This window comes from Aspergillus glaucus, assembly GCF_001890805.1.
Source record: "Aspergillus glaucus CBS 516.65 unplaced genomic scaffold ASPGLscaffold_1, whole genome shotgun sequence".
Classification (NCBI taxonomy): Eukaryota; Fungi; Ascomycota; class Eurotiomycetes; order Eurotiales; family Aspergillaceae; genus Aspergillus; species Aspergillus glaucus.
In genome coordinates this window covers 289,737-301,936 of record NW_019170453.1, presented here as the reverse complement: position 1 = coordinate 301,936, position 12,200 = coordinate 289,737, and the positions used below count along the sequence as shown (strand labels likewise).

Sequence of the window (12,200 nt, the reverse complement as noted above, 5' to 3'; positions counted from 1 at the left end):
GAGTGCCGTGTCGTCTCTGACCGTCCGTCGCGATCAAAGGCCTAGAAACTTAGATCTTGACGCACGCTAATGATGATGCTGATAAGATTCACTGCTTCAAAACCCGACAATTCAAGACAGTACACAACAATTCGGACGCTGAATTCACTGAGAAGGATCTTGAAGGGTTTGACAGAGAGAGAGCTATGCAAGTGAAGGAAGCTTGCTTGCAGTCCTCTCTTGACAGCAGCTCGCATTCACCGCCCCCAAAGCGGCAGAAACCCCCCATCATCTAACAAACGGGACTCTCTTGGAGACGCCAGCTTAGCATTCCTGTTGATTTCCGTTCCTTTTCCTTCCATCCAATTGAATTTCCTATCGCCTCATACAGCCTCACCCTAATCTACCGAAAGACCTAACATACCTCCAACATGGCGGACCGTTTCCCTTCCCTCGATGAGTTCTCTGCTGGTAAGTGACAGCCCGATTCCCCGTCTCCCCCCATAGTCCTAACTGACAACGAACAGGCCAGACCGAACCCGTCGAGGCCAACGGAGCCGATGCCGACGATTTCCTTGCCCGTGAACGTGCTATCCTCGGAGAAGACGCAGAGCAATTTGCTACCGCTCAAGACCACGTTGCTGAAGGACAGGAAGTTGGTGACGACTTGCTGGGCGAGTCCGCCCCGGCCGCTAGCGCTGCCCCGGAGGAGATCTCAGGATTCGAGTCGTCTTTCCCCGCCATAGAGACACAGAACGAGGTGCGCTTAGCTTCCGTGTGATTACATGGGATATTCTCAGGAGACTGACGGAATATTCCTATGACAGCAAGTTGCACCTGGTGGTACTATCACCGGAACCGGTGCGCCTTTCCCGCCAACTGGCTATTCCACCCATCAAGCTCCGGAGGAGGAGGGCGAACCCGTCAAGTAAGCCAGCCCTATAATTACTGTATTTTCTGGTTGCGATTATTTTATTAACCGGTTGCTTTCACTACTACAGAGAGTGGCGTGAGAGACGAGACGCAGACGTTGCCCGCCGTGCCGAGGTCTCGAACGAGAAGAAGGAAGCGAACGTTAAGAAGGCCCGTGAAGACATCGATGATTTCTACGTTTCGTATAACAACAAGGCCGACAAGCTCCGTGCCCAGACCCACGCTGATGCCGAACAATTTCTCTCCAACCGTGAGGACACCTCCGCAGGCGGCACCAGCTGGGAGCGCATTGCCAAGTTGGTCGATGTTTCCGGCAAGGGCACTCGGGGTGGTGCTAGCGGCTCTGGTAAGGAGCGATTCCGTGAATTGCTGCTTGATCTGAGAAAGGACCAGAGTGCGCCGGGTGTCAGTGGAGTTTAGGTTTTTGGTCAACGGAGCCGGGGAGTTGAACATACAAGCATACATACGGGGTAATAGATGGTTTTTGCCCAGCGGGTATGGACGATGCTTTGGCTCTTGAGATCCTTAAGGTGTAATATACCGAGGATGTCAGGGGATCAGAACCCAAGCATTTTCTCTACACCAGATCCTTCCAATGGTCATGCCCCAAAAGTCTGCCTGTGTGCCTCTTGAAATTCGGTTCTCATTTATTGCATTTTACCCCTTTTTCTTCGTGCGTTTTCTATTTGGTCTTTTCATTTCTTCGTGATGCAACTAGATATCAAATGCTATGCTTAATTTTTGGTATTTTGCTCGCGCAGAATAAGAGCATGGTTTACTCTTCTGTTGAACACTTGGGATATCTCAGTATTCAATTCGTAGCATCTAAATGAAAGATATCTTAAGCATGTACTCGTCACATTCCATCAAGATCCAATGGTCGGGGTCTAGTCCAGCTCAGTTACAACTCCCTCCCCCGGCTCCCCAACCTCCTCAACCTTCTCCCGCTTACCCTCAGCTTCAATCTCCTCCAACTTCTTCTTCCCCTCCTCCGTAGTAGCATCGACAATCCCCTCCTCGAGACTAAGCAGACCACCATCTCCAAGCTTTTCCACGACGTCCTCTGCCTCCGCAACAGGCATCTTGCCCAGAACCTTGTTAACCTCGTCCAGAGACTCAGACAACAATGCGTTCCGCAGGTCTGCGGAGAAGGACTCAAAGATCTTGCGGGCTTCAACAATTTCCGGATGGTCGCTGCCCTCAGGGGGAATGTTGATGGTGATCTTGGTGTTGGGGTCGACGGCGTGCAGCTGGATCTGCTCGACACCTGCTGGGTCGTTGGAGGCGGAGGGGTCTTTGGCGAGTTCGGTGGCGCGGATTTTGATTTTGCTGTAGGTTTCGTTGACGTCGTTGCGGAAGAGGGTTGATGCTTGATGGTTGTCGGTTGTGATACTGGAAGCGATAAGTTAGCTATGATGTGCAACTATTGGGAGTGAGATGACATACCGTTTGAAGAACAGGGAAACACCATCCCGACCGAGGGAACGGCAGTATTGCAACAATAGACCATGGTGGACACACCGACGAGCATAGTCGTCCTTGCCTTCCATCTGGCTGTTAAATGCCTCAACCAGAAGACCATCCGTCTCCTTTTCAGCGACAATCTCGGGGTGATCGCCGATGAATTGAAGCTGAGCTCGGTAGTCATGTTGACTGATCTTCGCAAACGTTTTTACCAAGTCACTGGGTCTGGCGTTCTCCGGGTCGTCATCATCTGCGTCAGCCGACGATGAAACCTTCTGGGGCGCCGCGCCAGGGTTCAACAGTTCAACAGAGCTAGTCTGCCCTCCAGAGGATGTATTGCCCTCGGCAGGCTTCGCAACGTGAGAGGTGTTAAATCCATCATGCAAGCCTTCACTGGTAATCTTGCTGCCATCTTCCTTCTCCAGCTGAGCCAGCCGTTGCAGCAACTCCTTCTGCAACCCTTGTACCTTGTCCTTATGCCCCTGCACACCCTTGACGTACGCCTGGAAAAGTTCGTCCGACTTAACCTCACCAATCTCCTTCTTAACCTGGTCGACGAGAGCGCCCATCATGGCCGAATACTTTGGCTGCTCCTTCTCGTGCGTGTAGATACCCTCCGGAGGTGCAGGGGGCTGGTCCTCCACTGGGTTTCCTGCAGACTCCATGATAACCTGGAACACCAATTCTTCAGGGTTGCCCGACGAGGTCTCATGTTGCTTCAAGGCTTGAAGTAACTTATCGATGCGCGAGAGGAGTCCGTCGTTGATTATGCGCTCGTATTTCAGAGTTTGGATCTCGTAGCGGCGCTGCTCTCGCTGCTGGTGAATTTGGTTCTGCTTCGCGCGAATAAATGAACGCTTATCGACGTTGGGATGGACCTCAATGTCCGAGTCATCGGAAAGCTCTAGGGCGTCCCACTTGCTGTAGTCTAGGACCATTTTGGCAAACCGGAGAAGAAACGTAGGTGTTTATGGGAGAAGTGGGACGTAGAAGCGGGGGAAACTGGAGTAAGAAAAAAGGGATTAGCAGGACAATTTTAACCCAGAACGATATGGAAGATAGCCAGAGGACGTACCAAAGAAACCCTTTTAAGCCCGGCGAATCACACCTGTCAATCTTTAAAAACAACCAACCAGCGCTAGCAAATCGAGGCAAAATCATCGAAAGCTCTCGATCGCCTTCTACATTTGATAGGGCAGGCGGTGGCGATTGGCAAAATTGACGCCGCTTGGCCGGCGCCGATACTGGCCCGACTCCGACGGCGACGCGGCTGACTGAATTCCCAAGCTCTCACCCCCGTCTCGATCAAGCCCTATTTTGACATTTGGAGCAACCATTGACTCATTGGTGGTGCCATGATAGCTAGAGCGCTTATATTCACCTGGTGAAATATGTCATCCTGCTCCTTTCCTTCCGTGACATCATCTTGAAGCCTGTCCGATTCCGCGTTCTATCAAACCTCCGAAATGCGCGGGGCCAGGTCGATTGCGTCCTTGACTCCGGGGTTTACTGCAAGACAGGTCGCTCAGCCGAAGCGAAGCATCCTAGGGGATTTGTGTTCTGGGTCTCATAGGCCTGTCACTCCTTTTGCTGTTCAGAATGGCCTAATCAGATTGTACTCGGGAGCTTCCGGGCCAGCCCGCAACGGCCACAACTCTCTACGTCTGTCTTTTGGATTCGCACCGTCGATTTACAACAATGGTATAAAACACGCTGGTCCTTCCTCTCGTATCGCTGATCAGGTACGACTCCTGTCCTCGACACGGCACTCGTTACAAGCGAAACCGACAACCCCGACGAAACCGGAAACAGACAGCACTTCTACACATGACAAGGATAATGAGGATGTTGAAAAGGGGTTTGAATTGTCAGAGAAGGCAGCCCAGGCGGCCCAAGTCAATTTGAGCGCGAAGCTGGCTAAGGATGGTGCTGGTGGAAAGAAGTCCGGTTTCCGCGAGATCTGGAGGCTTCTGATGATCGCACGCCCTGAGGGCAGGAAGCTCATTTTTGCCTTCATGTTCCTCCTGGTTTCTTCGTCGATCACCATGTCTATTCCGTTCTCCATCGGGAAAATTATGGATACAGCGACGAAGTCCAAGGAAGAGGGAGGCAATGAGCTGTTTGGTTTGAGCCTTCCGATGTTCTATGGCGCGCTAGCTTGTATTCTTGCTTGCGGTGCTGCTGCAAACTACGGCCGTATCATTATCCTGCGTATTGTCGGTGAGCGCATCGTTGCCAGACTCCGCTCGAAGCTCTTCCGTCAGACCTTTGTGCAAGATGCAGAGTTCTTTGATGCGAATCGCGTTGGTGACTTGATCTCCCGTCTGAGCTCTGACACTATCATTGTTGGAAAGAGTATCACGCAAAATCTGTCGGATGGATTGCGGGCTGCTGTCAGCGGTGCTGCTGGGTTTGGATTGATGGCATACACTAGTCTCAAGCTTTCCAGCATTTTGGCTCTGCTGCTTCCCCCAATTGGACTTGGCGCTTTCTTCTACGGTCGAGCGATCAGGAACCTCAGTCGTCAGATCCAGAAGAACTTGGGTAGTCTGACCAAGATCGCAGAAGAACGCCTAGGAAATGTCAAGACCAGCCAGTCTTTCGCTGGAGAGATTCTCGAGGTTAATCGTTACAACAAACAAGTTCGAAAGATCTTTGAGCTTGGAAAGAAGGAATCCTTGATTAGCGCCACATTCTTTAGTTCTGTACGTATCAGGCCCACTTGGTATTGGAGGACGGTATACTGATTGCATTTAGACTGGACTCATGGGAAATATGACAATATTGGCACTACTCTACGTGGGAGGGGGCATGGTCCAATCTGGCGGTATCAGCATTGGCGAACTGACCTCCTTCCTGATGTACACGGCCTATGCTGGCTCTAGCATGTTTGGTCTGTCCAGCTTCTATTCAGAACTGATGAAGGGTGTTGGTGCAGCTAGTCGACTTTTCGAACTGCAAGACCGTCAACCGACAATACCACCGACCAAGGGCAGAAACGTCGAATCTGCACGTGGACCTATCCGCTTCGAGAACGTCACGTTCAGCTACCCGACAAGACCGGCTGTCAATATCTTCAAGGGTCTTCATTTCGAGATCCCCCAGGGAACCAATGTTGCTATCGTTGGACCTTCGGGAGGAGGAAAGTCGACAATCGCTTCCATTCTTCTTCGTTTCTACACTCCTACTGAGGGTAAGGTCCTCATTAATGGAAAGGACATCTGCGAAATGAACGCCAAATCCCTCCGCAGGAAGATTGGTGTCGTGTCGCAGGAGCCTGTTCTCTTCTCAGGCTCGATTGCCGAGAACATCTCCTACGGGAGACCGCATGCGACACGATCGGAGATTGTTGCGGCAGCTCGGAAGGCGAACTGCCAATTCATCAGTGATTTCGTGAGTAGTGGACATAACCCCTGTCAAGTGCATAACTAACAAAATCGTTAGCCCGACGGCCTTGACACTCAAGTCGGCGCAAGAGGCGCCCAACTTTCCGGTGGCCAGAAGCAGCGTATTGCCATCGCCCGTGCATTGATTAAGGATCCGGATATTCTGATCCTCGATGAAGCCACATCAGCTCTTGACGCGGAGTCAGAGACTCTTGTGAACAGCGCACTCGCAGCTCTTCTCCGCGGCAACAACACGACGATCAGCATCGCCCACCGACTTTCCACCATCAAACGCTCAGATACAATCATCGTCCTGAGCCCCGACGGCACTGTGGCCGAACAGGGCAGCTACGAGGAGCTCAGCTCTCATCCTGGCGGGGCTTTCACAAAACTGATGGAGTGGCAAATGAGCGGTGGCGATGCGTCGCAACCTCCTAAGACAGCTTCCGTCAGCCCTGAGACGGAAGAGAAGCTCTCGGAACTTGACCGTGAAGAGTCTGAGAAACAGCACACGGAATAACCGACATGCTCCCAAAGCGCATTGCTCATTTATTTGCATTTGCTTATCATTTCTACATCTTGGCTTCGCAGAAGTAAGTTATCGACACCCGAGGGCTAATGATGCTCACTACATGGTCACAACTTGGTGTATGCTTGAAAAGCTCTCTTCTGTTATTTGGATTTCTTTATGAGCACATATAAGAGTTCGATACTATTCAGCTGGTTCTAGCACTCCTTTTTCAATTTCATGTAATTTAACTTCATATTGTTTTTCTCTCTAATGTGTCACTTTGGAAGTCCAACTTGTACTAACAGAGTGCGACAAACCGTACAGAAGCCGGCCTGACTATACTGGAAATATTCATAGCTATACTCACACCAAATAAATATACAGTCAATCCCAATTCAATGATAACCATTCGTCAAGTTCTCTTCCAGCAAATCAGCCTCGATAACACCCAATCCTTCCCCCTCTCTCCCCCAGGAGTTCAATATCTTCAACCCAACACTTTGCAGCAGGTTGGTCCATTGTTGCCGGGCCCGCTGAAGACCTGAACAAAACACCATTACCGCAATATCAGTCATGCAAGGTAGAGCCGCGTTACGGTCGGGTATGATAAACTCCTCAACCAGGATCTTGGAGCACTCGCGCCTCATGGCGGGTTTGAGATTATTGAGGATTATGGTCGCTTTCTCATCGGACCAGTCGTGGAGGACGTGTTTGAAGTAGTACGCCCTCGCACTGTGGACGGGCTGCTTCTCAGCAAAGAAATCATGGCCCACCGTCTCTACACCCACAATATCCATGTCTCGCGCTGCGCGCACCTCATCAAGAACAGACGGTAATTCCTCCAATATAAGCATCCCGGAAGCATCAGGGAATTGTTCCCGGAAATGAATAAGATCATGTCCACGTCCACCACCAATATCAACCAATAACGGCTTCTTAGGACCTAACCCCTCGTGGTTTAAGATTCGCTCTTGCACGGGGAACCAGTCACACCAGAAGGGATAGTTTGCGCGCTGGCCTTCCATGTAGGAGTTGAAGCGCGTTAGGGCGGCGGGATTCTGACAGAGCTAGGTAAATCCGTCGACTTCGATGTTGTGGGTGTATTGAAGGGGAGCGTACATGGGGTTGCGGTAGTTGATGGCGCGGAGGTATTCGGGGGCTTTTTGGATGAAGGGGAGGACCTCGAGGAATCTGTGAACGGAATTCTTGATTAGTCTTGGGCTTTTGGATGTGAGAATTTGTTTCTGGGAGGAAGGGTTACAGGGATTTCAAATTTCGATTGTTCATCTCCCGGGATATGGCTGTTGGAAAGTACTCGCGAGGCCTAGCTTCTTCGACGAAGCCATTGAGAACCAGGAATCGCATAATGTGCCCTACGTGTTCCATCTGTCAGTGGCTACTAGAACAGAGCTCATGTTCAACATAACTAACCAACAAGTAACGGATCCGCCTGCTTGACAACCGCCAGCTCTTCCAACGACATAGGCTTAGTCGCCTCGTTCAACACGGAGAAGACGCCCAAATCAATGGCGACCTTGACGGCCATAAAGCCACTGGGCTAATTAACTTCCATTAGCTATGTGTCGACCACATACATGCCATGGCCATTCTCAACGCTACTGATTATGAGAACTTCCTTCAAGATTGCATTTTGCGGCCGCTCGAGAGCGCGAGCCAATTGAGTGGCCTTATCCTGAGCATAGACACGGGATGTCTCGCTTCTCCCGGAGGACTTGAAACGATCAAGGCCAGCTTGGGTTTCGGCGAGAAGAGTTTCGATGCGTTAGATATCCATTGTTCAATTGGTCCGTGTAAGGTTTGCCACGACAGGATCCGGACGGGAGACGAGGGGGGAGTATTTTGATTCAAAAATAGGGGCTATATTAACTAATTCTGCAGAGTACAGCTACGCTACTGATAATGCGCTCAATTTCTCCGACCTCTTGTTGTGTACTTGAGCAACATAGGGAATGCACATACTATTTTCGGCATGCCACTTGATGGCTGTCACCAAGTCGGGTGGCGATTCTGCCATTTGGGGTCCATAGTATCTAGCGCCGTGGGGTCCAGAGACCAATGCTACAGGGCACGGAGCATAAGTACCATCTTCTGTGCAATGACTCGGTACACACTGTACATATATGTCTTGGGCGCTTATTCGGTAGGAGTATACGAGTTGATATACGGGATGCCGTGCTGATTGTATGGTAGCAGTTGAAAAACGTTCAACATGAATCAGTACCTGCACGTCAACGCCGAATCAGCGTTGCAGCAGGGGTATAAAAAAGAGAGAGGATTTCAGACAAAGAAAAAAAAAAAAAAAAAAAAAAAAAAAAAGCGAAGTTACCAGGGTTTGAAACGTAGGAGACTATGCGAAGATCTCCCATTATTGGCTCCATGACTACCAAGAGGTAGGTGCATAGGGAGTCGGACGTCCCCCGTACTAAGCACAGACACGAGACATTTTGGCATTCCGCTTAGCTCAGATAAAGAGCCATCCAGAAAGAACAGTGGATACTCGGGTTCATATACATAAATGACTGCGCCGCACCACTTTTTTGGACTGTGCACGCCGCGATTGACGGGCGCTACGGATGCTTGTGTTGCGCGTCCGGAGACACCAAAGGAACATGTTCCCCAGTCATCAACCTAGGGCTTCCTTCCGAAGTTTTATTCCCTGTTTCCCCCAATTTTGGAGCTGTACAAGTGTTTACGGGTTACATAACATCTCGGACGGAGGGATTGGATACCCGGTATATAAAAACAAAGTTATGCCATGTGGGGTGAAGGATGCGCTAGTGTTAGTCTTATTCTGTTTATGACACTCCATACAGTTCGTCCAGCCTTCCAGTTTGATTCGATTATTTGAAAGAACAAGGAACTAATTCCTTGGCTTCTATTTGTCAATGCAGGATGATACTAGCTGCGGTGGTAATGCGGTATTACTTGTATGCAATTCACTGTTATGCATGGCATGACCCAGTGTTAGGTCTTCAGGGATGGATGGAATTGGCGCAGTGTATCCTGAACCTGATAATTCCAACGACTATCATGCAGGAGCTGCAATGCACGAGTTTGATGAAGGACATGTTGGGGGAGTAGGGATCAGGCTGACGGGCGCGACACGCACGTGAGGCTCTTCTCTTTTGTTTTTTAATCTATTTTTCATTCAAGACATTCTCTGCAGATTGGACAAGTCACATCTCCAGATTCCAACAATGGCCTACAATGTGGCATCAGAGCTCTTTGCAGAATGGGCCATTGGTCTGGTCATTATTGCTATCCGTCTTTATGCCCGCTGGAAAGTCGGCGGAGAGAAGTTCTATTGGGACGATCTGTGTTTAGGATCTGTTACTGTATGATTCCGTTCCACCCTGGAGCCCGTGTGGATTGGTGGTGCTGACTGGTATCTTAGGTCTTCTGGACGTTCCACACGGTCTTTTTGTACCTTTGCACTGGTATGTATCATATTTGCAAGGATGGTTTAGGCGAACTGGTGTTCACGATTACTTTCTTCGGACAGATGTATACGGATCGAATATTGGTCTTACCGATAAGACGGCTTTGGAGGTTCCCGATGACCAAGTACCGGTGCTACGAGAAGGGTCCATTGACGCCTTCGTTGCCTGGCTATCCTACATTTTTATGGCGTGGTCGTTTAAGGGAGTTCTCATTTTCCTCTATAACAAGATGACGTACGTTTTCGCTTCAAAGCACAAGATGCGACATGAGGTTGACTCGCTGAATATAGGATGGGTCTCTGGCAACATCGGCTGTCAGTGATAGCTAGCATATTCTGCGTCTGCACATTCTTCGCATCACTATTCTTCCATCTGTTTATCTGCTACCCGGTTCACAAGACCTGGCAGATCAAACCCTATCCCGGAGGTAAGCCACCCATCTCCAGAACAGAATCAAACTAACAACACCAGACAACTGCACAGTCCGACCCCTAAACTACATTGTCATCGAAACCCTCAGTATCGTGTACGTCCCTCCATAACCCCATCCATACGAAGAACTAACCACCAAACCAACCAGAACCGACATCGTAATCATGTGCGTCCCGATCCCCCTAATCCTCGCCGCGCGCATCCGCGCAACCCAAAAGCTCATGCTCTGCTGCCTCTTCTCCTCCGGAATCTTCGTCATGGTCGCCGCCTTCTTGCGCGCCTACTACTCTGTGAAAAACATCTCCAGCCTCTCCATCGCCCTCGGGTGGGCGTCGCGCGAAGCCCTCGTCTCCGTGATCACCGTCAGCGCACCGGGTCTCAAACCGCTGATCACGCGATCGAGATGGTTCCAGTCGTATGGATCTTCTGGTGGTGCTACGGGGACGGCTGGGACGGCGACTATCGGGGGTTCGAATAAGAGGTTGGATACTACTTGTAGTAGGAATAAGAGTCGGGGGTGGAGGGAGAGTATTGAGCCGCATCCTATCGAGATGGGGTCGTCGTTGGGGTTCAAGAAGGGACGGAGGGACTCGGAGGCTGAGAGTCAGGAGCATATCATTGGGGAGGAGGATTCGGGTAAGGGGCAGGGGAAGAATGGGGGGATCTTGGTGACTACTGATTTGACGTTTTCGGAGGATATCGAGCAGGAGGGTCAAAAGTAGCATTGATGTTTTCATTCAAAAGCAAGTGTGTATATAATAATGGTATAATTGTATATTAGCAACAAAAATACTCAAGACTTGGTAGCCAAGTAACTTGACGATTCAACATCAGTTCAGTCGAACAAGATACCACGAAGCCGGGTAGTTAAATGATCTGGGGCGCCTGTAGTACCGGACAAGGCTAGAATCGAAATCATTGTCCACTACAGGTCAATCATTCTCTTCATTTTCAACGCCTTGTCATAAGGCATTTTAATCTCGATGATTTCCCCAGACAAAACAGGTCTGGATGATCGTACCTTAGTCAAGCAAATTCTAGCACCATCCTTTGTACTTCCCGGTGTATCTGTGAGTCTTGAGTGCCATGAAATGTCCTGCAGAGTCTTCTTCCTGTTATCAAAGTTTATTTCTCGATGGGGATCTCGTTTGTTGTATTCAGAAGTCCTCCCAGACATCCAGCAAACCTGGGGTTTGATTGTAGCCAGTGGCTCTCCTAAAGTTACTCTCAGGCACTTGAAACCCAGTAAGCCTTTTCTCCATAAGTCATAAACCCGGGGACTTAGGGATAGCATGTTCCAGTCCTTGTCCGACCCTCCAAGCTGCCTTCCAAGATCTTCCCCTAAAAGACACTCATCAAGGCCGAGTAATTTGCACGCATTCTGGATTAGAAGACGGGTAGCGTCTACATTTTGCTCGGTTGAGTCGAAGTAAAAAGGGACTATGTGGTAAGCTTCGGAATACCCTGCACCGGTGACAAGACAAGTTTCTTTATCTCTGTCAAGGCACTGAATGGTATATCAGGTTAGACATTATATAACCATTTCCAGTTTTGAGGATAACGTACTGCCTTCTGCTCTTCTGAATCGCGCCTGACAGAAACATCTTCCTCGAAAGTCGGCTTCTCTTCGAACTCGTCTTCGTCTATAGTTGAATCCGTATCCGCGGTAAATTGAGTCACCCACGATGAAGTATTATCACTTCGTGGCCGTGCAGCGGCTCTCAGCAATAGAGTCTTTGCGGGCCCATTGAGATCCAGGAAAACTGATATGTCAGCTGGTTATTCAAAAACGCTCATCAACAATAGACCTTACAGTAAGTAGTAAGCATATGAATATATTCCAGCTCATTATAAATGTCCTGTGCAGTTGATACGGTCAAGTGACTCTTCACACTGGGAATATCCTCCCAAGGCGTGACCATAAGAACTGACAGAGAAGAGGCGGGGAAGGGGAAAGGGAAGCCATGCTGGCAGTTCTGGACAAATCCTCGCACATGTTGGGCAAAGTCCAGACGCTCCTCGATTTCATGGATG

The 12,200-nt window shown here is 49.8% G+C and overlaps 6 protein-coding genes across 6 annotated transcripts; 3 read left to right on the top strand and 3 right to left on the bottom strand.

Moving 5' to 3' along the window:
* Window positions 1-410: 410 nt before the first annotated feature.
* On the top strand, window positions 411-1,332 carry ASPGLDRAFT_114959 (clathrin light chain CLC1; the record flags this gene model as incomplete). Its single annotated transcript, XM_022539649.1, has 4 exons — window positions 411-450; window positions 507-739; window positions 807-907; window positions 981-1,332. 4 exons carry the CDS (start codon window positions 411-413, stop codon window positions 1,330-1,332), a joined length of 726 nt encoding a protein of 241 aa, XP_022405727.1.
* Window positions 1,333-1,799: 467 nt separating this feature from the next.
* On the bottom strand, window positions 1,800-3,314 carry ASPGLDRAFT_115955 (Hsp90 co-chaperone CDC37; the record flags this gene model as incomplete). Its single annotated transcript, XM_022539729.1, has 2 exons — window positions 1,800-2,304; window positions 2,359-3,314. 2 exons carry the CDS (start codon window positions 3,312-3,314, stop codon window positions 1,800-1,802), a joined length of 1,461 nt encoding a protein of 486 aa, XP_022405726.1.
* A 528-nt stretch (window positions 3,315-3,842) lies between these two features.
* Window positions 3,843-6,282, top strand: mdr2 (ATP-binding cassette permease mdr2; the record flags this gene model as incomplete). Its single annotated transcript, XM_022539760.1, has 3 exons — window positions 3,843-5,081; window positions 5,134-5,769; window positions 5,821-6,282. The coding sequence occupies 3 exons, from the start codon at window positions 3,843-3,845 to the stop codon at window positions 6,280-6,282; spliced, it is 2,337 nt and encodes a 778-aa protein (XP_022405725.1).
* A 386-nt stretch (window positions 6,283-6,668) lies between these two features.
* On the bottom strand, window positions 6,669-8,308 carry ASPGLDRAFT_62649 (uncharacterized protein; the record flags this gene model as incomplete). The annotated part of the gene is made up of 6 exons (XM_022548558.1): window positions 6,669-7,286; window positions 7,359-7,464; window positions 7,535-7,646; window positions 7,705-7,831; window positions 7,907-8,025; window positions 8,254-8,308. The coding sequence occupies 6 exons, from the start codon at window positions 8,306-8,308 to the stop codon at window positions 6,669-6,671; spliced, it is 1,137 nt and encodes a 378-aa protein (XP_022405724.1).
* Window positions 8,309-9,491: 1,183 nt separating this feature from the next.
* ASPGLDRAFT_139214 (uncharacterized protein) lies at window positions 9,492-10,987 on the top strand (the record flags this gene model as incomplete). Its single annotated transcript, XM_022541674.1, has 6 exons — window positions 9,492-9,629; window positions 9,689-9,731; window positions 9,797-9,968; window positions 10,025-10,161; window positions 10,206-10,260; window positions 10,315-10,987. 6 exons carry the CDS (start codon window positions 9,492-9,494, stop codon window positions 10,886-10,888), a joined length of 1,119 nt encoding a protein of 372 aa, XP_022405723.1. The 3' UTR covers window positions 10,889-10,987.
* Window positions 10,988-11,091: 104 nt separating this feature from the next.
* On the bottom strand, window positions 11,092-12,132 carry ASPGLDRAFT_78314 (uncharacterized protein; the record flags this gene model as incomplete). The annotated part of the gene is made up of 3 exons (XM_022549953.1): window positions 11,092-11,673; window positions 11,733-11,941; window positions 12,099-12,132. 3 exons carry the CDS (start codon window positions 12,130-12,132, stop codon window positions 11,092-11,094), a joined length of 825 nt encoding a protein of 274 aa, XP_022405722.1.
* Window positions 12,133-12,200: the final 68 nt, after the last annotated feature.